We start from the raw sequence: 26,578 nt of genomic DNA, 5'->3' as shown, positions 1-26,578 counted from the left end.
CAAAAAATATCGATACCTTTCCTGTTTATCTAGAATCTAGTTGTAGACCTAGAATCTAATCTAGATCTACATAGATCTATTTATTGTTTTTCTTTCGCAAATGTATTTTTAACATAGACCTAATTCATAAAGCTCAGACTGAAAATAGATCTAAATCTAGATCTATATTCTAGTTATTATTTTCGTAAAAATATTGAGCTTGCTAAACCCTTTTCCCTTGGGTAATTAAAACATAGTTATAATTTTTATCATTATCATGTATTAGAGCTATGTCTGTATTATTTAGATCTAATAATATTATTATATTCCGAGTCTGGTATCGGGAACACGACAAGATAAGAATCAGCGGCTGTAATAATAACAACATGTCATGAGTCAACTTATTTTTTGTTTATTTTTATTTTAAAAGAATATTTTAGATCAACGTATGACGTATTGAAATCTAGATATTTAATATTATTTAAAATAAATACAGTAATTCTCAGTAATAGAGACATAACATAATAATATTTAATATTAGGCCAAGTAATGCAAGTTTGAACTTTATTTGAAGTAAAATTAAGTAGATTAGTAGTGACAGTAGTCCTAAGTTAGTAAGTAGTGTAGACTTAGTCTAGAGTTAGAGTCTAGACTAGTGTAGACAGTGAGTGTAGTGAGTCTGTAGTCACTAGTGTTATTTAATTACTGTTAATACTAATTAATAGTCACATAAAAATAGTGTTAAGTTAATGTCTGTACTTAAGTCACTTAAGAGAAGCTATACTATCTATACTCTTCTATACTTACTTTCGTTACTTTCTAGCATCTATAGTCTTGACTCAAGAATAGATTTTGAGATTTAGACTTAAGAGAAGCTATACTATCTATACTCTTCTATACTTACTTTCGTTACTTTCTAGCATCTATAGTCTTGACTCAAGAATACTAATATATACTGTATAATTGTATACATTTTTAATATATACTGTTGGCCCAGCTAAATTACCATATATATCATCTGCCTAATAGGTCTTAATATAAAATTTATAAAACTAAAACACCTAAGTAGCACAATACTTCAAATAACTGATCTTAATGATTGCCTTACTATTATAAAATCTACAGTGAAGTATTCACATTATTTTTAAAAAGTATATGTATATATACATTAAAATATTAAAGTCTAAATAGTATCAATGTTTTTTTCATCTAATTTTCTTATGTTTTATTAAATTTCAGCAATAGATAAATTACACCAAGAATATTTCATGGATAGCATCAGAAAACTTGTCAACTTATACTTTCAACTTATGAATAAAACTTCTGCTTTGAAGAGGTTAACAGAAAAGGAGATTGCGAGAATCAAATAATTGCAAACTGCCAGTATTGACATTTTCGTGTAAGGATGTCTGCTGCCTTCAAAAGAGATGTTTCTATAAATCTTGGATACTATGATGATGCTCTGGGTGATGTGTCTAGGAAACGACAGTCTATTTTGAGAGTAAGTAAAGCTTATGAGAATTAACTCTTTCTCTCCTAATTGGCGATAACATTGTTGATTTTACCCCATTCTGCAGCCCAATAAATGATATTATCGTCAATGCTTAAAAAGTCTTATCTTTTCTTATATGATACAGACGTTACTTCAAAAAAAGATGATTACGTCCTACGAGTCATGCATTTAGTTATATGCATATTAACAAAAGACCTAAAATATGGTTTTCCTGGCTAGCTCAGGCAACCCATTCCATGCTCTAATAGTGCTAGGGAAGAAAGAGCATTCGTACAAATTTGTCCTATCATACAGGATGAGGAATGTGCCTTTGTCTTTGTGTCTTTCTGAGTATTTTATTACATTTGAAAATTGGTTCAGTGTTTAATGTATAATTGAAACTTTACTTTTAATTCTTCTATCCTGAAGGCTTTCTAAATTTAGTGATTTTACTAAAGGTGTTACTCTAGTCTAATGTGAATATTAGTTTGTTATGAATCTCACTGTCTATTTTGTGTCTGTTCCAGTTTCTTAATGTTTTCTTGAGTTGAGGGGTGTCAAACAGAGGATGCATATATTCTATTATTGGCCTAACCAAGGTTAAATAACATTTTAGTTGTATGTTCTTACTTGATTTATAGAAATTTCTTTTAATAAACCCTAATACTTTGTTTGATTTTTTTTAAAATTATATATATATACTTTTTATAAATTCTTTCTGCCTTAGTTTCTTTAAAGTTTCTATTTAGGTTTTCCTTCTGTTTACAAAGCTTTTTTAATCTATTATTAAACCAGCATTTATTTATTTTGTTTGATGTGTATTTAGTTGGTATATGATTTTCTATTATGTTTTTAAGATAGTTTTTAATGAAATTCCAGAGGTCATCGACTGGTTTGTTTTTTAATGTCTTTTTCTGATAAGAATGTTTGTTGAAAGTTTAACGCAGCTTGGTGTAGTTGAATTAGGTTGCATTTATTTCAGAGTAATATTTTTCCTTTGGGTTTTGTATTGGCTACTGCTTTTATCTGACTGTGTATTTTAATTATATCATGGTCTGATAGACCAGGGATAATATCGTAATCTGCCTGGTCGTGCGGTTTGCACGCTGGACTGTCGTTCAGATTTATCGATGGTCCCGGGTTCAAACCCTGCCCGCTCCCATCCCCCGTCGTCCTGCGGGAGGTTTGGACTAGGAAGTAATTATCTTCAACTCTGAAGGAACATCCGAAAAATGTAAAAGATTTTACAAAGATTTTTTTACTAATCCAGGTCTGTTAGTTAAGAAGAGATCTAATGTGTTGTTTAATTTAGTTGGTTTTTTAATGATTTGATCTAAACTTAGGTTGTGTAAAGTTTCTAAGAAAAGCTCATTTATGTCCTTAAAGTTTTGATGTTTATCTATGGTTAGTGTTTTCCAATTTATATCGGGTGGGTTGAAATCATCCATAATAAAAAAAAAAAGCATTTTTATTTTTTTCTTTAAGTGGAGTTAACTTATTACATAGTTCTTGCATGTACTCTAAACTAGAATTTGGTGGTCTGTAAATACTGCCTATAATCAGGGATGTTGAGGTGGTGTTGATCTTACAAAATGTTTATTCTCTATTTTTTTGAGTTAGGTAAGGTAATTTCTTCTGCTATAAGAGTTTTTTATTGCTAAAAGAACTCCTCCATGATTATTTGGTTTCCAGTCATTTCATCCCTTGGTCATTTCATCCCCTGCGATTTTCATCATCTGATCATTTTATCTAACAAATAGTAATTGTAAAAATCATGAAATTAGCAATATTAAATATATTCATTTTTTATTTAAATGACAAAAAGTGTAACACTTTAGATAAGAATAAAATTAAAATTAAATGCCATTATAAATTACACAAATTTAACATGTATAAATATAGAGGTAATGTACAAAAGTGTTATCCTGATATGAGTGAACCTTATTTCAAAGTTAAAAATGACGCGCTCAATTCAAGAAAGCGATTAAAAAATAAAATAAAGTGAAACATGGTCGTACTTCCACCACACCTTGGCCTTTGATGATAAGTTATCAGCAGAATGGTCATAATTATTCTAATCACACTTCTATCTCTCAAAAGATGTCCACTACTTGGCCTTTGATGATAAGTAATCAGCGGCATGGTCATAATTATTCTAATGGCACAGTCTATCTCTCAAATGATTTTCACTACTTCCACTAAACCTTAGCCTTTGATCATTACATCATGCGTAGGATAATATTATAATATTACATCCCCCACATCCAATAGAAGCGCTATAGCTAAGTACACACCCAGATTTACAATATATTATATAAAATTTCTCATCAAGAATGCAAAGTGGAAGAGGAAACACTATAAACGCATTAGTAAGATGTCCAGAATATCAAAAAGCATTCTGCATAATCATATTTATATAGTAGATGAAATGAGTGCTTTAAGTCAAAGCCTTAACAGCACAATTAAACAATGAAAAAAATAATAATATTTAATTGGGGATGAAGTGATCTGCCCTATCTTTTCTAAAAATTTCATAATCACTATTGAAAATTTCTGCATTATAAATTTGGGGATGTAGCCATGTTTCAAGTCAGTTGTTTTGTTATCTTTCCTTACAGAGTAGTCTCCCTTTTGGAAAAAACCAACAACAAATATTTTCATTGTGTTTTTACACAAAAAAAAATGTTTTTAAAGAGTGGTGCTAAATAAAAAAGGCTCTCAATTTAAATTATGTAAAAAAAAAATGTGCATTCTCCTTTAATTCTATACCAAATACAACATTTTCTGATAACAAACAAAAAAGTTATCAAAATTTAATCATAACAGGGTAGTGAAATACATGTGAGCAAAATAATTAATTCCATCGGAAGGGGGAAAATAATTATGGAGAGAAAGAGTTAAATGAGTTACTAAGGAAAACAATATTATGATGGGGCACAGTACACATGGGTTAAAAGATGGAAAACATTTCTATTTACAGTAGCCTCCTTCCTGAATATTATTAGGGTTAGGGTTATTGATACAGTTTTAAAAGGGCTACCTTTGCAAACACATTCTAGAGACAGCTTTGTTCATTTGTTTCTATTAACTTACATTGTTATTTTAAAGTTATTTATCAGTTAGGGGGAATGTGAGCATTTTTCTTCTTTAAAAAAATGAGCTTTTAGCAGAAATTCGTAAAGTTGTAGAATTTATGAGAAAAAACACCAGAAAAATCATTGAGTATGAAGAGTCACAAACTGTGAATGGGTTAGGGTTGCACTGGAGCTGAGCTTTGGACGGATATTCTGCCATTTTTCACTATTTGGCTTTGACCAGATGTCATTACAGGATAGTTGGCCGAATAGGTAAAAGTAAGTGCCTATAACTTGTATGTGATTCATTATTAAGCAAGAACGTGTACACTAGAATGTCAGGGGCCTGGGCAAACAAACCAAGGCTTAAAAAGCAACCCTGATACTGACCTCTGGGTAAAATCCTTCCCTCTGGTCAAGGGTCATAAAAGAGTTTGACCCTTAAAGGACACTCACTGAGGGCTGGATGTTGAAATCATGGTAGGGATATTAAAAAGACCAATAGAAGAATAAAATGAACTGACTGGGAATATCTTGTTTGTTAGTTTATACCAAACTACTATTGCATTTATAGATTATTATTGTTAAAAAAAAAAGTTAAAATACTTTAAAATGAATTTTTTTTAAAATTTTGTTACCACATTAATCTACAGTAATAGAATTTTAATCTTATAATTTGTTGAATGTCTTTGCAGTCATGGCGTCGTCTGTCCAGCTTACAGCGCATGGTGATAGGACTTCTTTTATTTGCAACCCTCATTATAGCCATTTTTGTCTTGCCTGGAATTCTCAACAAAGATAACCTCTTGTCATCAGATCCAGACATAAAAAAGGTGCATTCAGATACAGATAAATTATTTGGTGATTTACATCAAATACAAAATGTCGAGCAATTGGGGGATAAACTGGACAGTCTCAAACAAAAGGCAATGTATTAGTTTGTATCTCCTCAGCATGACTGGTGTTCTCAAGCGCAAATATTTTCTCAAAGCTGCTTGTTTCATTTGTTCTGTTTACATTACATATGATTTCATTCTACAAACCTGTTTGAATGTAGCATCTAGTTATCTCTTTAATTTTTATCTTGCATGAACCAGTTTATATTTTTATTAATTGGGTTTTGGTTTGCATTCGTTTTCTTCACTTTTGACAATGTGTTGGCTTTAACTCCATAAGTTATGGCTTAGTGTTTTCACTGGTCATTGCTCAAAATTTCAAACAATTTATATTTATTATCAAGAGAGGATTGGTGCTGGTTGCATGTATCTCATATTAACCTACAAACTTGGCCTTTTTAAGGAGACAGTTTGTATAAAATATATGTTCAGAAAATGTGTTATTAGATACAGATACATATAGAAGTAGACTCAAGGTAAACATTTTTACATATGGCATATATCTGTTAAAGAATAAGAGCTGTAGGTATATTGCAATTCTAAAAGTGTTATTATTATTATTATTATCAAATACAAGTTATAAGAAATATGAAATTAAAACAATAAGTGTTGTGATAAATTCATCTATTTTGAATTTCTAATTTATAAATATCTGATAAACACATTTTGGGGACTAGTAAAAAAAAATACACTTAATATTTGGATATATCTTATATATTTTTTATGCGTACAAATTGGTCAGCGTCTTAATTTATAAAACTTTGTGTCACATTGTTTCCTAAGCTACTATAAAGTAGGGACAATAAATATAGTTTTCAAGAACATTGTAAAATGTGTCCAATAAAAGAAGGAATAAAAAAAAATAGTGATACAATTAGGTAATTAGTTTCACTATTTTGTATCTTGTAGTGGTCTTCTCATAAAGAATGGATACTGGTGCCTCTTAATTTTGAAAAGGTTAAACTTTATCATTTAAATTTAACATCTAATAGAGGTAAACATGAAGGGCAATATTTGAAGAGATATTGAGAGAAGCAAAATATTTTATCTGTTATACATTTTCAAATCAGTTTTAGGACTTGAATTACTATGTCCTCTTAAAGTTGAAATGGGCTCCATTGGCTCTATATAGAAAATAGTTTAGTGCTTGCACAAAAGGGATCTAATGTTGTTGTTTTTTTAGCGGCCCCCGTAAGGGGAAAAAGCCGCTATTAGGTTTGTGCAAAATGTCCGTCTGTCCGTCTGTCCGTCTGTCACACTCAGATCTCGAAAACTAGAAGAGATATGAAAAATATTATTTCATCATTAAATCCGGCTTGAAAAGTTTAGGTGCAATGGCTACTTTTGGTTTTCTAAAAGCAAACCGTTTAATTTATAAAATTAATTATGCAAGCGATTTTTTCATAAAAATACACCAATTCTAAAACAATTACGTAAATGTAAGGGAGGCAATGTTACAATATGCTAACAAAGATGGACAATTTTTGTGTATTTTCAGTATCACTAAGTCAAATATATTTTTAAAATGTACAGGAAATGTTTACAACAAATACAAATAATAGTTAAAGACGTTTTTTCTGGTCAACTAGCTGCTAAAATTAAAAGAAAACATTTCTGTTTGTTTATAAAGGCTAATAATGCACTTTGTATGTAAATATCACGCACATTTTTTTAAATGGACTTTTTATGCAGCGATTTTCGTGCAGTAGCGTAACGTCGCAACATGATCAGGTGCTAAACCAATTCCTTAAACGTTTTTTAAAAATCAGATTTTATTTATTTTTTGTTTAGTGCCCCCATCCGAATAAAAGAAGATTATTTTTTGTGCGTTTTGTCTGTTGGTCGGTCTGTCCGTCACGATTAGATTTAAAAAACTAGAACTCTAAAAGCTATTGAAAATCTGATTTACCCTTTAATGTTCCTCCCATAACATCTCAATAGTTTTAAGTATCTAAAATTGAATGTTCCGGATTTTTTTGTGCAAAACTAATCAACGCCAACAAATGTTTGTTTGCTCTTCTAACTTATATTACATTCAATTTCCATGCTTTAACGTTGCAAAAACACATTATCAATAATATGTTGTTCCGTTTTTTATGTAAATAGCATACTAATGCTCAATCATAATCTCTATACTGACTTATATAAGGCTTTTAAAAAAAGTAATTTACTAGAATTGATTACTGAAAATTACTTTTTAGACATTTAATTTTCTTGTAAAACATAACATAGAAGTTTTGTAATCGATAAAGAAAGTTCCGGATTTTGTTTCTTACAAATCGTCGCCAGAAATTTCCGAATTTATTTAAAAATCTACTAACGCCAAATAATTGTTTGAACTCCCTCTTCTAATTAATAAACAAATAATCTTCTCATTTACGAAATAATGTTTTTACGGATTTTTATGAAAAATATTTTAACTCACTACTCTCTTACAGTACATTTAACTTTCTACCTAAAACATTAAAAAATCTAATTATCGTTAATATTATGTTCCGATTTTTAAGGAAAACAGAATCCAAACACCAAAGTAAGGTATGAAAATCTCTCCACGTGGCTGTAGTACATCTAATTTTTATACGAGACCATCCAAAAAATTTAATTAACGGTATTACATTTATCTGAAATTCTCTTTTTCTTTTACTATTTATACAAACATCCGGAACAATCTATTATATAAACTTTTCAATTGTGTTCATACCTAAAAATTATTGCGATGTTTTGAAACGTAAAATAAAGGTTAATCAATTTTTAATAACTTTTAGTTGTTTTTTTTTATATCAAGATAACGGACAGACCGACTGACAGACAAAACGCAAAAACAATGTGGCTTTGATCCTTTTTAAATAATATCTATTAGAACTCAGTGCACCAATGTCTATGAACCCTCGTTAAATATCTCGTGTAAATAAAGACATTTTTTTTTATGGTACCGGTACTAGCCTATTGTGAGGTAATGGAATTTTTTTTCTTTGACGTCATATGAAAGGACTCTTTAAATGTAATGTTAAAAGAACGCACTCGGTGCACCAATGTCTATTAACCCTCGAAAAAATTGCTTGTATTAATGAAAACATATTTTAGTCTAACTAAGCCGTGTGACGTAGTGTTTTTTTTTTCCTTTGACGTCACATGGAATGAATTCTTTAAATGAAATGCTAAAAGAACGCACTCGGTGCACCAATGTCTATGAACACTCGAGAAATGGCTCGTGTTGATAAAGGTGATTTTTAGTCTAGCTAGGCCTTGTGACGTAGTGGTTTTTTTTCCTTTGACGTCATATGGAATGAATTCTTTAAATGAAATACTAAAAGAACGCACTCGGTGCACCAATGTCTATGAACACTCGATAAAAGGCTCTTATAGATGAAGGCGATTTTTAGTCTAGCTAGGCCGTGTGACGTAGTGTTTTTTTTTTCCCTCTGACGTTATATGGAATTAATTCTTCAAATGAAATGAAAAAAGAACTCGGTATAGTAATGTTTATTAAGCCTCGTTATGTGACTCGCGTTTAAAAAAGGAATGATATCTTGATTTAGATCTAATCTAGATTTTTTAAACTAGATCTAGATTTTTATTACAGTATATCTAGATCTGGATTTATATTCTAATTAAAATTATTTTAGAGTCTAGATCTAGAATTTCTAGATCTAGTTTAGACTAAAATAGACTAGATTAAGATGTAGAATTTCAATTTCTAAACTTAAAGTGTAAAAAAAAAGTGTAGATTTTCATTTCCAAACGTTTTGATCAATATTGTAATGTTTTAATATACTAAAACTAATCTACTATTTTTTTATTAAATTTAAATTTACGGCAAATGAATCTTTGAAACATTATTACTTTTGACCATCGGATGGCTGCCTGGTCGTGCGGTTTGCGCGCTGGACTGTCGTTCAGATTTATGGATGGCCCAGGGTTCAAACCCTGCCCGCTCCCATCCCCCGTCGTCCTGCGGGAGGTTTGGACTAGGAAGTAATTATCTTCAACTCTGAAGGAACATCCGAAACGTGTAAAACATTTTACATCAAAATTAAATCACCTCTTGAATATTATTTGCGAATATGCAGATCCGACAGGGATCCGACTTCGATGGGGGCCGCCTCTGAGTTTGTGTAACACAAACTCTCTTTGTAATCTTGTTTCACTTTTTATTGCCATCAATCTTTATATGTCTTTGTTGTTTTTTCTTTTATATGGTTTGAATACAAATAGTGTAATATCCTCATTTTCAAATGGTTTAAAGAAGTTCAATGTTTTAAGAAGCTTGAGTTTGTTGTGCTATATATATATATATATGCTTTATATATATATATATATATATATATATATATATATATATATATATATATATATATATATATATATTTAAACTAATAGCATTTATCATTTATAAAATATTTATTGTTATATATGAATGAGCTAAGAGCTGACATTAACTGCTACATAATTTATATAGTCCATTTCCTTTTTAGTTCTTTTAATCAAAACTAAAAACAGTATTATATAATTTTATCATATTTTAGGATCATTGACAATAAAGTTTTTTTTTAAACCTTATTTGAGATGCTAATTTAGATCATTATTTATCATCATTAGCTACTGATATAAATTTCAAATTTGTTTCAATACTCATGTCAATCTGACATAGTCACATTGTAACATTTGTTTTCAAGAAATTGTTACATTTATTTTAACTTATTTAGAAGTTGAAGTTCTAATTAATGTGGTATTTGGAGTTGTAATTAATTTGGTATTTGGAGTTGTAATTAATTTGGTATTTCTCATTTTACCCATTGTGTATAGGCTGAGGAGGATCAGCTGAAAGAGAAGGACAGAGGGGGTGGTCTAAAAGTAGAACAAGTGGTAAGTGGATTTTTTTTAATTAAAAAAAATATTGCTTTTCTTTTAGTGCAACTTTCATGTTTATAGCATGCTTAGAGCACTATGGTCCAATCTCATTTGTGTGTGGGCAGGGAGAGGGGTATCTTGGAGGAGGTTTTTCGTGCTGCCTCTAGGCATTCAATAAACATAACTCTGCTCTAGTTGGGTGTTGAACCTCGAGCCTTCTTCATAGGTAGCCAAGCCAAGTTCAAGCATACTTAGCCTTTCCGCCAAGCTTCCCACTACCATCAGTAGATGTTGTTGTGCCACATAGGAGCATCTGTCTCATTCACAGACAAGTGTCATTAGATGTTTGTGAGACTTGACTCTAGGGGAAAGGATTGTTGTTTGTGTAGGCTTACAATATGTTTGTTTAGTATGTGTGTGTATATAGTTCAGTAGTTGTTATTTAAACAGATGGGAGAAGGGTCAAAGATAAATAGGTCAGATGAGATTTTTTTTATAATACACAAAATTAACCTCAGCAAGGCTGTTTGACACCAGGTTAGCATTGCTTTCCACTTTAAAACTGTTTTTTTGCACTTGCCTATAAAGAATGTAATTAAAAAACATAATTTAAACTATTGTTCAAGTTACTCTACATTCATTTTTACATTTACACTGGTAGCAGATTTATAGTCTGTTTAGTGCTTTGTAAAGAATGTATTTGTTGTATTGTGTATTCTTGAAAGGAACAATTGATTTGTGCCATGTATGCCTACTACTCCTTGGTACATCAACATACTTGCAAGATGACGCAGCTGTTGTTGAAATGAGGTGCAGGGCTGGGCGGGTTGGTTGAGAAAAAAAATCTTTGAACATCTCACAACATTCTTTGCTTGTAATGAAACCTGCTGTCTATTTATTGATTTAAAACCAGACAGTTGGTGCGTTGAGCACTCTTTGCCTTCTCCTTCCATCCCCCCCCCCTTTCCCCAAGAAGTCATTAAAGAAAAGCATTAGTTTTCCCTAAGAATATTTTCTTGTCTATCACTTTATTCTTTCTCTCTATGGCCTCCTTCAGTCTCCTCACTAACAGGAGAAGGAGAAAAGGCGAGTAACTGGCGCCTTAACCAGTAAGCTTCGGGCAGGAGGGGGGCTCGTTAGCCATGGCTGGCTACCCACCTAGGAGAATGAAAACTCACTTTATTACTTACACTATAATCCGTAACTGAGGAGGCATTGCTGCCTAGTACTCTCCAATGTATCACTGCTAGACTTAAGTCATCTTTGGAGTTGTATTAAATTTGTCTTTGTATTTTAATAAATACTTTTTCTATCAACTCCACACAAGATGATAACATTTGACAGGAAGACGGGGGGTGGGAGGAATGTCTTCTTGTTTTTAGTACATAATACTTCATTCCATACAAATAGCCTACTTCATTTCACAGGTCCCACCAGTAGATGAGCACAGTGAGATATCCAGTTATGAATTTTTTGGTGAGTGTCTGAGTGTTTGTTTTGTGTCTTTTTTCCTTTGAATGACATTTCTTTTAGTTATTGTTATGGTTGACTCTTCTGTTTAATATTCGTCAAGTTAGGCACCTGCATTTTCACTTATACTTTATACTGGATAATTATAATATTGCATAGCTTGTTTATTAGGACTAATAGGAGTGCACCTCAAAGCCATAACACTGGAGTTTGCTTAAAACTCACCCCTCATGCCCTGAAAGCTCCTTAGTTTTCTTCTGAATAACCCCTGACAATCTTTCTTTTGTCTAGACTGTTGGTCCTGCACAGCTCATGGCATGAGACAGTGTATCATTATTATTTTATTTTTAATACTATTTATTAATAAACTTATAATGCAAAATATTGATTATATCATTGCTACATTTATAAATCCTTTAAATCATAATAAAGTTATCTATTCTTAAAAAGGTTATAAATGGAAGCTATTACATTTTGCAACAAATTTTAAAGTCTACAAACTAATGAACTATAACTATCATTTATCCATTTAGAGTTTTTTGAAGCTACAAATGGATTTATTGTTAATGGGACTTTTGTAAATGAGATAATTACCAAACATCAAGAGCATAGATTGAACAGTTATCACATTCACTGTTTGTGACGCATAATGTAGACATTGTGTCTGATCAGGAAATGTTGAAATCGGCAATACACACAGTATCTATGTCTTCTACATGTCAGATCTTGCAGAGTTGTTAGAAAGTGGGAACTCAGGGCCACAGACATCCATGAAAGTAGATGGGAAGAAATTGATTAGATAGAATAGCATGGTGACAGACAGCATGCTGGTATAACCCTTGCCAAGAGTTAAAGAACAGAGGTGCCCTTAGACAAGAGAAAGAAAAAGAAAGCTGCCATGTCAGATAGCTTTAAAACCAATTGCATTCACATGCACTAACTGTGGCAAAGTTTGACACTTCAGAATCAGCTTGTTTAGTCGCAGTAGTTTCTGCTCCAATTCAACAGTAATTCATCTGGCGCATCCATTGTCTTCCACGATAGAAGAAGCCATATTAAGTATTCCAGTCTAAATCTTGAGCCTCTTCTTATGTTAATTCTTATGTTTGTGTTTGACTTACAGCTCAAGAACCTAATGCTAAACAGAAACAAATTATAGATGCCTTCAAGCATGCCTGGGCAGCCTACAAGAAATATGCCTGGGGACATGATGAGCTGCATCCTATCAGTAAAACATCATCAGAGTGGTTTGGCACTGGGCTGACACTAGTAGACTCTCTGGACACTCTGGTCATCATGGGGCTAAAAGAAGGTCTGGAGAATGTTTTGTTCTATTTTTTTTTTTTGGTGATATTTTTTTATGTGGCTGAAATTAAATTGTATTCGCTTTATATATTCCAAATTTCTAGATTAATGTTTTTCTAGACACAATCGTCAGCTAAGGACGCAAAGTATATAAAGTGTTGGAATACATTTTCCACTAAGAAAAAAAATATTTTTAGATAGAAAGGGAGTCCATTTATTTTTTGCCGAACAATTTTTGAGGATACTCTTTATTTTTCAACATATCAGAATTTATGTATAAATCAAAAGACCTTAGTGAAAAATATAACATTAACAAATGCATAACCATTTTTATACTATTAGTATAAATACAAAATTCACATTTTCAATTTTATTATAACACTTAATTTATTCCAAGTCTGTCTTTAGTTTTAGGTTTTTATGAGATATAGTCTATAGACAATGTCAAACATTTTTGTTTATTTACTCGGATGATGCTGACTGCCAAAAATATGACATTCACATTGACTAATTGTAAAGTCTAATTATTTTTTAGTAAACACTTTTAATTGAACATTAAATAGATTTGGACATCACAGTTTCTGTATCATTGAAATTTTAACAACTGGTAACCATCTTTGAAGCTTTCTGTATTATTGTGTGCACTAACATTATGTTTGGATTAGTTAATTGAATAGCAGAGGCTGTCCTATTGCAATAAAATAAAACTCATAAATTACTTTATACGAGTGATTCCATGGGAGACATATAAATGTCCAGCATGCATGGCATGGGTCACATTACCACATAAAATGGTCCAATAGTTCAAGCCTCTGCTGCTTAATTATGCAATTGAGTAGAAGCTTCAAGTGGCTGGATATCACCTCATCGAGGGTCAGATTTGGCCATGGGCCATTGTTTAGGCATCACTGCCTAATACTATTAGAATATGTGTTGATGGGAGAACAATATAGATGTAGATGCTACATTAATCTGTGCGGGTTTTATATTTGTGTAGAATATGAAGAGGCCAAGGAATGGGTGGAGAAGCAGCTTTCATTCAATGTTGACAACTATGTAAACTTGTTTGAAATCACCATCCGTAACCTTGGAGCTTTACTGGCTACATATCATCTGACTGGTGACGATGTGATGAAAACAAAAGCAGTAAGTTCATGGTCATCTTTACTTAATTTCACCTAACTGATTTGTCTGTATATAATACACATTTAAACTGTAATCTTTCTGCCGTTTCCTTAGTATAGTGTTTCCCAAACTGTGTTCCGCTGATACCTAGTGTTCTGCGGGGCCTGAATAGGTGTTCCACAAACTAATGAAATAATTAGCTAGTAGGCCACCATGTGAATTAATCTCTTGAAAAAAAAAAATAAGCAAAGTGTTCTAAATACTCAAAATGTGCAAAGTGGTCCGAAAAAAGTTTGGGAAACACTGCTTTAGTAAAATGTATTTCTTTTTTATGTGCTAATGTTGTTAGATTAAGTATGTTATCGGAAATGTTAGATTAAGTATGTTATCGGCAAAAAAAGTAATATGAAAGTATTCTAATTCAAAAAATAAAAATCTGATTGAAAGATTTTATTTGGGATTTTAGGGCATCCCTGAGTCAGTTCAACTAGAATAGTACATTACATTTTTTTTTTCAATAAAAAAAAGATAAATCAGCTTTGTGCAGGTCACAATCTGGTTAACCATTAGCTATTGGGTTAGGTGAACCTCCTCTAAATCAATTACCATTGAAACTCTAACTGGCTATTTGTTTCCTTTTTAACAGACTAATTAGTCATGATGTACAGTGTCTGATTCACATATGAACTTAATATATTGTTAAGTTTTCTGTCCATCATTTGGTGTCATGTTTTCTCACCCCCAGATTGATCTAGGTAAAAGACTACTGCCAGCATTCAACCATGGATCAAAAATACCTTTTTCTGATGTCAATCTTGCCAATGGTGTAGCTCGTCCACCTAAGTGGGGCCCAGATAGCAGCACCTCCGAGGTGACCACCATACAGTTGGAGTTCCGTGATCTCTCAAGAGTGTCAGGAGATAAAGTGTATGATGTAAGTCTTACCATCTTTGTGAGCTGTTAATTTTCCTAATTCCGGTGTATGTATTATAAATCACCTAATGCTTTGACATGCAAGAATTATATAAACTTGGAAATGTTTTGTGCTATTAGCTCATCTTAGATGTTAGAATCACTTGATCTATTATAGGAGGCAGTTCATGAAGTGTCCATGCATATTCATGAGCTCCCCAAAACAGACGGCCTTATTCCCATATTCATCAACGCCAACTCTGGAGATTTCCGTCCAGGATCAACAATCACCATGGGAGCTAGGGCAGACAGTTACTATGAGTATTTGTTGAAACAATGGTTGCAGTCTGGAAAGAAACTAGTTGTGTAAGTAAACAAGTCACTGTATAAGACTTCCTATTTAATTTGTAGTTGATTATATTGATTGGGTGCTGATTGAAAGAAGGCTTTAGCTGCATCTTTTTATATGCAGGATCAAAGCAGATTTTGTATTAATTTCTTTTTTACCCTAATTAATTTTTTTTTAATGTAGGCTCAGAGAAAAATTGACAGAAATTCTTATTTTATGCAGGTTTAAAGAAGACTTGACAGAAATTCTTATTTTATGTAGGTTTAACTCTTTCTCTCCATAATTATTTTCCACATTTTGATGGAATTATTCATTTTTCTCATTTCTGTTTCACTACCCTGTTAAGATTTAACTTCAATAACTTTTTTTGTATCTAATCAGGGAATGTTATATTAGGTTTAAAATTACAGAAGAATGCATGCTCTTTTTATATAACACAAATTAAAGTTAATACAACAAAAATTTAATGGGGTCAAATCAACGTTGATATTGTCAGTTAGGAGAGAAAGAGTTAAAGAAGACTTGACAGAAATTCTTATTTTATGTAGGTTTAAAGAAGACTTGACAGAAATTCTTATTTTATGTAGGTTTAAAGAAGACTTCATCTCAAGTTATGAGGGGGTCAAGAAATCATTAATGAGGAGATCAGAGCCCAGCAAGTTATTGTTCATTGGAGAATTGTTGAATGGTCGCAACTTTAGCCCCAAAATGGTGAGATAACCTTTTGTCACCTTTTTCAAGCCTTTAGATTATAGCCAATTGATTCATTAATAATTTTTTTGGATTTTTCTTTAGCATATAATATGTAATAATATGTGAAAATGTTTGTATCACCTTTATAATAATAATTTACAGTTTTAAGTTTCTTAGCTTTACCACATTGTAAAGTAAATATTTTTGTATTGATATAGGTATTCCAGTAATGTATTCCAGTAGTGTAAATGTTTGTAATAAATAAAATAAATATTTGGTAATGTCTCTTGAGAACAAAATGTCAGTTAAGTTTATGTGTTGAGTCTTCACAAGTGTCCTCTCAGATGCAATCATTCCTGCTTATTCACTGCTGTCCTTAAGGTCTGACTCATAGCAAAGTCCATCCATTCTTGATATTGTCTTCTCATGCTTTGAGCATGCTTCTCTTAAGTCTGTTTTGTTGCCTCAAAGAATATGCTTGAAAGCTGCGCTGATCTTCTAATATGATTATGATGAAGAGTAGTATCTCTGTGGGAGCTGAAGGGTAAAGCGCTTGGCTTTCAAGCTGAGGGGTCCCAGGTTTGAATCTTAGTGGGGAATTTTTATTTTTCTGGATTTTTTAAAGGGGCCCCTGAGTCCACCCAACTGTAAATGGTTATCTGACCTAAGTTAGGGAAAGTAAGGGGGTTGTACGCTGTGCTGGCCACATGACACCCTCTTTAACAGACCAAAGAAGCAGCATCATCTGCCTTATAGATTGCAAGGTCTGAAAGGAGTACTTTACTTACTACTCTGTTTCTCTGTATTTTGCATTAATAGATAACAATAGTCATCAATCTAAATGATGTAAATGTCTATCATTTGCTGACATCAAGAAAATGTGGGAATCCTTATAGCTTAAACTTTTCCTTTTCTTTTGGGCCTACTAAAAACTACTAAAATTTGCTGTAACTTTGTACCCAAAGTTCAGACTCTTATCAGTTGATTCACATTGTTTATAATGTTCATTAAACTATAACCAAATAATCTGAAATAGTTGTTGAGTTTTTAAAATGTCAATTCTGTGGACTATTGTTACAATAATGACTTGACTTGATTTCTATTCAGGATCACTTAGCTTGCTTTTATCCTGGCACTTTGGCTTTAGCCTACCACAATGGTCTGGGAGATGAGTATCTGGAGTCTGCCAAGGAAGTACTGAAGACATGCTGGGAAATGTACAACAGGATGCCTACCAGACTTAGTCCAGAGATCACCTACTTCAACTTGGCAGAGGGAGTTGCAGAAGATCTTATTGTCAAGGTCAATAATTTTTTTTTAAATAACAATCTTTGAATCTCTACTGTAGTGCACTATCACCAGATTTATATTTTCTTGCAAAAAGTGATCTTTTATCAAGTATTTTTTAACTCTTTCTCTCCAGCATCTTTTACCCACATTCTGATGGGATTATTTTTTTTTCACATTTATGGCACTCCACCACGTTATGATAAAACTTCAATAACTTTTTGTTAAAAAAAAATGTATAATTGTAGGAAATAAAAAGTGTAAAACATTAACTATACTTTTAATTATAATGCTTGGCTTCTTCTTTTTTCTAATAATCAAAATTATGTTGTATAAAACCAGAATTTATTTTAATTTTTGATTCTGAAAATTAAAAATGAAAACTTTGCAATTGTGGACAGGTTAAGGCTACATCTTTGAAATATTTTATGATCCAAATGAATGATATTTATTCGCAAATCTTTATTTTTAAACACACTGAAAACACATAAAGTGGAAATCTTGAGCTTTTTATCAAAAGTAACTTCTAAGCATCCTGCTTGAAACCTCTAGAAAGAAAAAAATTCTGTTATTTTAGGGAAACTTCAAAATTTTAAGGAATTAAAAAAACATTATTGGAGAAAAGAAAACAAATAATTTTAAAGTGTGGTTATAGACCATTTCAAATCAAAGATTAGGGACAAAAAGAAATGATTAAATTGAAATAGATTTTTTTTTCATAATTTTGACATTTTTAAAAATGTTTTATTTGTCAACTTGTAAAGTATTATTCTGCATATTAATTTCCTCAGCCTCTGGATGCTCACAACTTACTGAGACCAGAGACTGTAGAGAGCATGTTCTATTTATATCGCATCACTGGGGACCAGAAGTACCGAGACCAAGGCTGGCAGATCTTCTTGGCTTTTGAAAAGCACACTAAGCTGAAGGAGTCTGGCTACTCATCTATCAACAATGTGAAAGACGCTGGTAACCCAAGGTTTAGGGACAAAATGGAGAGCTTTTTCTTGTCCGAAACTCTGAAATATTTATACCTGTTATTCAGCGATGACCCCAAACTGATCCCGTTGGACAATTATGTTTTTAACAGTGAAGGCCATCCCTTGCCAGTATTCAAAGACAGCGTTGTGCCATAATTTTTCTTTAACCAATCATAAGATTTCTTTGTGGTGACTTTTGTTGCCGAAACATTCTTCGTGCCTCATACACATTGATTCATGACCTATTTCTGCTCAATGGATTGTGTTTTTATAAACCTTTTTCAGTTCTGAACTTTTATTTGAAACTCCAAAGAATCACATTGGCAAAACCTACCAATTACAAAGGTAATGACTTTGCGTTACAGAAAACTGCTGATTGGTAAATTTGAATAAATAAAGTCCATCTTTTAGCACTTCCTAAGCAATGGCAAGATGGGTGAGTGTGTAAAAAAGTTGCTCAGTGGCTGAAGTGTTTGGCGTTCAAATCCTAAAAATGAAAATGTTTTGTTTGCTTTGGTTTTTTTTTACGATTCGAAGAGAACCTACCCAGCTAAAATGTTTACAGCATCAATCGGTTTTGTTAAAGGTGGTTGGGCCGTCAAGTTGTCCTTACTTACTTACTTAGACTTAGTCTGTCCCACACCGTTCGGCACATTGGGCGTCAAGCACAAAGCATTAATCGTTGATCATAGAAACAAGAAATTGTGCTATAAATCTTTGGATAAGGTCTATATCACTTATTCAGAGCATGAAGTCAAGGCCAATTCTGTAAAAAAAAATTATATTCAGAGCATGAAGTCAAAGCCAATTCTGTAAACAAAAAAAATGATTTACATTATATTCAGAGCATGAAGTCAAGGCTATGAATCGAGGAACAGATGTTGATGAGGCTGTGAGTCTTTATTTCCTTATATTTTGTAAGAACAAACTTGGAAGGTTTGATTCTCCCATTTTCGTTCCCACTCCTGAGCATAATGTTGTTATAGTATTAATTCTTTTATGATTCCATGATTGCATATTTTCTCTATTTGATTTTTTGTTAACTTGGTCATTGTACAACTTAATTGTCATCTCTTTCAAGTATTAATGGAAATGCTGGTACATTGAAGTTTATGAGGGCATCCCTTGACATTTTTACAATCTGTTCTCTGATTGGAAGCAACCATTTTAACTTACCCAACAAGTTCATCTATCACACCCCCTTCCTTCTTTGCCAATGTTTCTATTTCTGCCCTTATTTTGCTGAAGCTCCTCCCTGATCAGCTATCTCATTTTTTGTTTTAATTCTAAAGATAGCTGTGGAGTTCATATATATCCTGGATTGATTGCCTGTAGCTAAATGCTGGAAAATGTTCAGAAAGTTGAAAGAAACTAATGGAACTTAATTAGTTATAAATATAAATATTGAAATGAGGTCTACTAACATTAGGCATTCTTTATCAATTATAAGACTGATTCAGAAATGATATTAGCACAGCTTACTATTAGACTTTTAGCTGGATATCCAATTCTAGAACCTAGTTATATCATGTCAGGATATCAGAACCAAGTTATATCATGTCAGGATATCAGAACCCAGTAATATGTTTAATTGAGTATATATTACCTGCCCTGGTATGTTCTGATTTCTGTCTTTTGTATTTAGCAATAACTCAAGTTTTTGATAGCCCTCCATTGACCTTGACTTATGTAACATGTTGTTTCGTTCCTGCTGCCCTGATTCAATGAACTTGACAGTACATTGGCTTGCTGACTTGAGTTTCTTTTATCATTAAGTGGTTGCTCTTTATTTGTTTGTTTTATATGTTTTTATGTTTTAATATTTTTTCAAAGACTTCATCTGACATCACATTTTCCAAAATGAGGTTAAAAGTGTTGACAAACTAAGCATTTTTTTTATCTCAAAAAGTATACAAATTCATATTCTGAACAACAAAATCAAAGTTTAAGAGTACAATTGAATCCTTTTTATTTTGTGTGTTGAATCACTTGCGGTTGCACACATTCAAACCAGCATAGACCCCAGTGGAAATCATGTCAGTTATGAAGAGCTTTAATGTTGAAGCCTATTTCTTGGACTGTTAATATTTAAAATGTATTCCTGTCATTGTCATTGTGGTTTTGATTTATAAGCTACTCATGGGAAATATTACATTTGTTCTCTAATTTATGTTCTTATTCAATGTTGTGAACAAATTTCCCATTAATTTATAAAAGTATAACAGTGTATCTAGTGCCAACATTTATGGAGTTGTTGGTTCTTCAAGTGGGTTGTGGTTAAAAACACTGAGATACTTTGCTTGTATTATTTTGATGTACTTGATTTGAGGCTTGGGACCTATCATTTGATGTTTGTTTCCATGTGATGTACTTGAAACTTGGGACCTATCTGCTTGCTTTGTTTTGTTGAAGCTTGAGGTTTGTTTATATAAAAGTGATATGGGTGACTTTTGTATAAATATTTTAGCTTTAAATGTTAAATTCATCTGATTAATTGCATTTTTAGCTTGGGTTTTTCTTTTTTTCCCTATATTTACTCAGTGGAGTGATTTGATTTGTTTACAAGAGTACAGTTAACATTGTTTTAATTGGATAATTGATTTGGTTGGGCACAAATGGGTGTCATGCATTGTTTTGGGTCAAGGTGATACATTTAACACTTTGCCTCTGCAATTATTTTGATAGAAGAATTTATATTTTTCATTTTTAATGATGTGTGTAGTTGCCAATTGAAGGAGCTTGAGTTCACTTCTCAGTGGAGACTTGGAATTTTGAGATTTCCATAGAGCTGAGTTATATTTGCTAAGTATCTAAAGGAAGCATGTAAATCTCATGTGGGGAACACATTTAAAAAAAAAGGTTGAGCAAACTGAGCATGCTCCAGTAAAAGCATGAAGATGCACTACAGAAATATGAATAATAAATATGTTGAAACTTGAGAAACAGTTTTACTTATGCAAGGAATCAACGAAATTCTTATATAAATTACAAAATCTGTATAAAAATAAAAGATTATATAAATTTATTTAATTAAAAAAAAAAGGTTCATTAGAAAGGAATAAGAGAACAAAACTATGTACTGTAAGGAGAGTTTATTTTAATTAGAAAATATTTGACACTTCACCATTAGTGGCTTTGTTTTAGCGTTTATTTCTTTAATAACATGAATTATAAGATAGGAGTTATTGGAAGCTAAGAAACTGAACGTTGTTTAAGATGTTTTGCCTTCAGCAATAAACCTTTAGCTTCTCGCATCCCAGAGACACAAAGAGTTAATATGTAGTACCAGTTAATGACTTTTACCTCCCTTTATTGGCTGCTGACACCTTTGGAAATGTCTCATGTTTTGTTTCACTTTGTTAATATAAGAACATATCTGTCATATATTCTATTGTATCAGTTGAGACTTTTGTCATTGATTATTGTTTTCATGTTAAAAATGGTGTAACTACACAAAATGACAGAAGCATGCATTTCTTAGGTTTGTTTTAAATTTTAGAAATCTTAGAGTAGCATAGAGTTTCATTCTAAGAAAAAAAAAATTGCTTGAAGTTCCATTGGCTGTTGTAATACATTTCAATTACAATTAACTCTTGATAGTCTGATTAGGACTGAAGGGGTGCAGGATTACTATAAACATTGGATTACCAATGGTTAGCTGTACTTCAAAGAATTTAAATGTAGCCTGTATGTCAAGAAAAGTATATTTATGATGTAATAAATATACTCCTAGATTTTCAAGGGTACAAAAATAAGCAATAGACTAAAAAGAAAAATTAATTACAGTGTAAGCCTACCTTCTATCTCAAAACAAACATAGCTTAGTATGCATTAATTACTTTGGTGCCTCGGCACGCTATCAAGAGTCAACGGTATATTTAATGTTACATATTGTATTTTTTATTGTCCTGTCCCGCTTATAAATGTTTGTGAAGAAATGCTAAGGTCGTTTCAACCTGTGCTGTTAACGTAGGCTTTTTATGACCAATTTTCAAATTTCGGAAGGATTTCATTAGTCAAACCAACACAGCATTTTTAAAATGCAGACACTGACCGTGTGTTTGTCCACAGTGATAGTGATCTTAATTGAAAGTGGGGCTTCTTTTCTTTCAACAGTCAGCTCTGCGGAACTGAGAACAGGCTGTTTTATTTATTTCTTTGTTACTTAACCTAGCTCTTAAGGTTGTCTTGTTTATTTTGAGTAAATATTTAACGAAACAAATCAAACATGAGTAGTTTAAATTGTAAAAGACCTAACTATAATGAGAAATAATTTCTGTCATCTTATTTAACATGGCAGTTTAATGGCAGTATATTTAAATCGTACAATAAAATAAATTTCATATCATTTTATCACAATTTAAACACTAAATGTTCTTTGGCTTTACTTTTATGATCTCTAACAAAGCAATTCTTTTCCAAATCTATATCACTTAACTCTTGGATGTTATATTCAAATTTGAATTTGATTGACCTCTTTTTTTTTTTTAGTTAGGTCAGCATCCTATTCAACTCAGTACTTTCAGAAGCAATACAATGATCACAACAAAAAAAAACAACAACATTCACACAGTGACCTTGAATTTCATCTCATATTCCATTCTGCGCAATTCTGTCTATCCACATACATTTGTTTGTAAAAAAAAATAAAGGATTCAATTCATAATGCAATAAAATTTAGGTTTTTAAACACATTAAATGGGGGGGGAAAAAAACAGGCCAAAAAACAAAAAGTTTTTAATGAAACATGTTGAAATGCCAAAGAAAAAAATCTCAATTTATTAAGAAACAAATAAACATCATCTTGATTTATTCACCGCTAGAGTTGATCTTACCAATGGCTGGTAGCGCTGACCTAGATTCTTCTTCTTAAGCTTCTTCCATAGAGTCAAAGCGTTAGAAGAGTAGTTTCTTAATAAAGATCAATGCTCTTTTGTTTCAAAAAATAACTTTTATCAGCTTACTATCAGCTAAATCACAGAGCTCCATCTCATGTTATGATCTTATTTGCTCTGGCATCAGACTATTTTCTCACTGCACCAGGATACCAGTTTTCAAAAATCATAATCCCATGACCTGATATTGCTTGTAAAAAGGCAAGATAGTAATATCATAAAATGACTACTAACTATATTGTATAGCCCACTAAAAAAGTAATGGATTCAAAACCTTTTCAGATATTGGTCTCATTCTTTCCTCTCTTGTTCTCTGTTTTAATATTTTGATGAACTAGCTAGAAAGTAATGTTTATGCTCCTGTATGCAATATTCAGCACAAAAAGGCGACTGACAAGTCTCATGAAATAAAAGAAGCCTGAAGGATCTTTGGGCAGAGAAAATTCTGTTATTGTTTTAACCACTATAGGTAACCCTGCACCCTTTTACCTATATGACTAATCAACATTAAAAAGGGACAACACTTGGTGGTCTATCCAAAGAAATAGCAGAGTCTGATGGAGCAGTGTTCATCTAAATTAGAGTTGTCAATTGTATTGGCCAGTCAGTCTCATAAAATAGTTTTGCCAAGAAATGTTTTTTTTAAATCACTAAATCTTGATAAAAAAATTTCTTAGTACTCATAATTGGGAGTGTATTGAAATAGTGTGATTGTGTGCACAAGTTCAAGGAGAATGGGGAATAGTTTAAAGACAATCTTAAAGCTGGTCTTTAAGGTACCTGGCTCTAAAGCTCCTAGTCAGTGTGTATACAATTAATTGTTAGGTTGAAGGAAGTTTTGTATTTTGTTTCTGTCACTAAATATACTTTAGTTTTCTTAAAGAATCGCTTCCTAATTGTGTAGCTAATACATTTTGTTTGAATATCAGTGTGTAAATAAATACATTTCTTTGTTATTATTTACCAGTGAATTGAAAATGATGAGTAAATGCGTAATCTACCTGGCACCAAATCTGTTCAGTTTGATATGTTTTGTTCCATTCCTTTTATACAATTTATTTGATTAGAGCATCTAATATACTTTCAAATTTTTTAAAAATCCATTTCTAGTTATACATTATATTATTTTCAGTGTGATGAATTTTGTTTACACATTTTTTTTGTTCTGTGTCAGTACTTTGTTTCCTTTCATTTGTACACTTGTCTTAGCATTGCAATAATATCACTTTGAACCTGTGTAACATCTGTGTATGTTGTTGGTCTAAATAGCTTCTAAAATAGCATGACTCAACCTTTGAAATTGTATTTAGAATCAGCGCCCACATTGTGGGAAATAGTTTGTATTGCCCAACTAATGTAATGTATTTATATACTGTGATGGGAACAGTCTTTTAGGAAATTTACTACACAAGCTGAGTTAACCCAAAAAAAGAGTCGTCAAATATTTTTTAAACTTTATCTTCAATTATTATTTTTAATTGAATTTATATATAGAACAAAGGTTGCATTGAGTATTTAAAAAAAAGAATGTTGGAAATGACAGTACTTGTGCTTTTCTGCATACACAAAAATGTGCATGCAGGACAATTTTTAACCTATTTAAATATAATACTTAAAGTCTAACTTTGTTGCTGGTTTAAGCAGTCTGGACATATTAGAATTGTGATTTCATGACATGGTAACTTCTCTATCAAACAACCCTAATTAAAATGTTACTGATTTTCAACAAAAAAAATGAGTGGAAATTTTTGGAAAATTCCCATCATTGTTATATATTATTGTTAAGCTTGCTTTCCATTTATGTAATGTTGTCATATCTCAAAGCAAGCTAGAGAACTACTTGTACAAAGACATTTGGTCCTTTTCATTAATAGAGAACCACTGGTACAAAGACATTTGGTCCTCTTTATTACTTTACATGAACTTATCAAGATGATTCACGCTGTTGTTTCCACTTGTTTTCAAGTCCAGAAATAATAATCATTCAGCTATAGGTTTATGGAGTGAGGGCATTGTTCTGTCCATACTAAATCTGCATCCAAATTATTTGCTTTACAAGTTTGTGATGTTCCTTCAGAATTGAAGATTATTACAATTACCTGGCCCAAACCTCCTGTAGGATGGCAGCGGGCTGGGTTTGAACTTGAGACCATCATGATGACAGTCTGGTGCACATACCCCACAACCAGATTTACATCACCTGTTTGAAATGAATAGATCTTGGAGACTTAAGTCTAGGCTGGCTGTAACAGAGTCTTATTCCAAGTGATGGTCTTTTCAGAATGATTGAAAACAGTTACCACTCTTTGATACCTAAACCAGTCGAAGCAATATTGTTGGCCAAACTGAAATCTGTTGAACACCCTACTACAATTAAATACCTAGTTTAGCTGGTGCTGTGCCATCAACTTTTTTATTAAGTATATAAGGATATGTCAAACCACTTTTTTTCATGTTTAATTAATCCACTTCTACACTAAGACTTACAATTATGGAAGCTATTATTAGGTTGTGTTTTTTTTTTTTTTTTTTTTGGGGGGGGGGGGGGTGTTAGAATGTATTTGTGTTGAACATAGGGCCTATATCTGAAGAAGGGCAGCTGAGTGGTTAATCGCTTGGCTTCCAAACCTGGGGTGCTGGGTTCGAATTTCGGTGAAGACTGGGAATTTGAATTTCAGAATTTTTAGGGCACCCCTGAGTCCACCCAATTCAAGAGGGTACCTGATTTTAGTTGGGGAAAGTAAAGGCGGTTGTCCTTGTGCTGGCCATATGACACCCTCATTAAATATCAGCCAAAGAAACATGAACAGATATCTGAATGGATATTGTTGTTGTTTTTTTTCTAGTTTATTTGCTAAATATCTATAAAATGAAATGAATAAATTATAAGTCTTTATTAAATGGGTCCTGTCAAATCTGTACATTTTCATGCATGTTTGACAGCTGTTTAGGTGGCAGGGTTTTCTGATTATCACAATTTTCTATCTAATATTTTGTTGTTTTCATTCTAATCATGTGATTGGCTAAATATTATTTGACTTGTTTTTCCTACATTGTATAGGATTGCCAACTTCAAATAAACTGTTTGACTCAAATAGTCTTCCTTGTTCCTCTGACCTCAATAAATACTAGGCCTACCTATGTTCTTCTCTTTGAATAAATAGTTGACCCTAATACCCTAAGCTCTATTATCACTATATTACCGCTGAGTTGAAAACAGTTCAATAGTCAATAAAGCAGTGTGTGATTGTGTATGCTGTGATAAATTCA

The 26,578-nt window shown here is 32.0% G+C and overlaps 1 protein-coding gene across 3 annotated transcripts; it reads left to right on the top strand.

Annotated features, from left to right (window-relative positions):
* Positions 1–2: 2 nt before the first annotated feature.
* LOC106053864 (endoplasmic reticulum mannosyl-oligosaccharide 1,2-alpha-mannosidase-like) lies at positions 3–26,405 on the top strand. Of its 3 annotated transcripts, none has more exons than XM_056041925.1 (12): positions 3–221; positions 1,219–1,480; positions 5,241–5,378; positions 10,248–10,307; positions 11,720–11,768; positions 12,886–13,074; positions 14,065–14,213; positions 14,938–15,126; positions 15,283–15,470; positions 16,041–16,164; positions 17,254–17,448; positions 18,225–26,405. In XM_056041925.1, exons 2-12 carry the CDS (start codon positions 1,385–1,387, stop codon positions 18,567–18,569), a joined length of 1,722 nt encoding a protein of 573 aa, XP_055897900.1. In that variant the 5' UTR covers positions 3–221; positions 1,219–1,384; the 3' UTR covers positions 18,570–26,405. The 3 variants fall into 3 exon arrangements, with proteins under 3 accessions (XP_055897900.1, XP_055897898.1, XP_055897899.1); XM_056041923.1 differs by having other exon boundaries at positions 5,241–5,471; XM_056041924.1 differs by lacking the exon at positions 3–221 and adding an exon at positions 321–425 and having other exon boundaries at positions 5,241–5,471.
* Positions 26,406–26,578: the final 173 nt, after the last annotated feature.

This window comes from Biomphalaria glabrata, chromosome 9, assembly GCF_947242115.1.
Source record: "Biomphalaria glabrata chromosome 9, xgBioGlab47.1, whole genome shotgun sequence".
NCBI classification, from domain to species: domain Eukaryota; kingdom Metazoa; phylum Mollusca; class Gastropoda; family Planorbidae; genus Biomphalaria; species Biomphalaria glabrata.
Note: the sequence above shows the minus strand (reverse complement) of the source record. Positions and strands in the feature narration are given on the sequence as shown.

Bases quoted from the DNA above. Each gene is read 5' to 3' on its own strand.
- LOC106053864 (XM_056041923.1), top strand. From the start codon at position 1,385: ATGTCTGCTGCCTTCAAAAGAGATGTTTCTATAAATCTTGGATACTAT. The intron at 11,769-12,885 runs GTGAGTGTCTGA...TTTGACTTACAG, and splicing joins ATCCAGTTATGAATTTTTTG to CTCAAGAACCTAATGCTAAA. The intron at 17,449-18,224 runs GTCAATAATTTT...TAATTTCCTCAG, and splicing joins CAGAAGATCTTATTGTCAAG to CCTCTGGATGCTCACAACTT.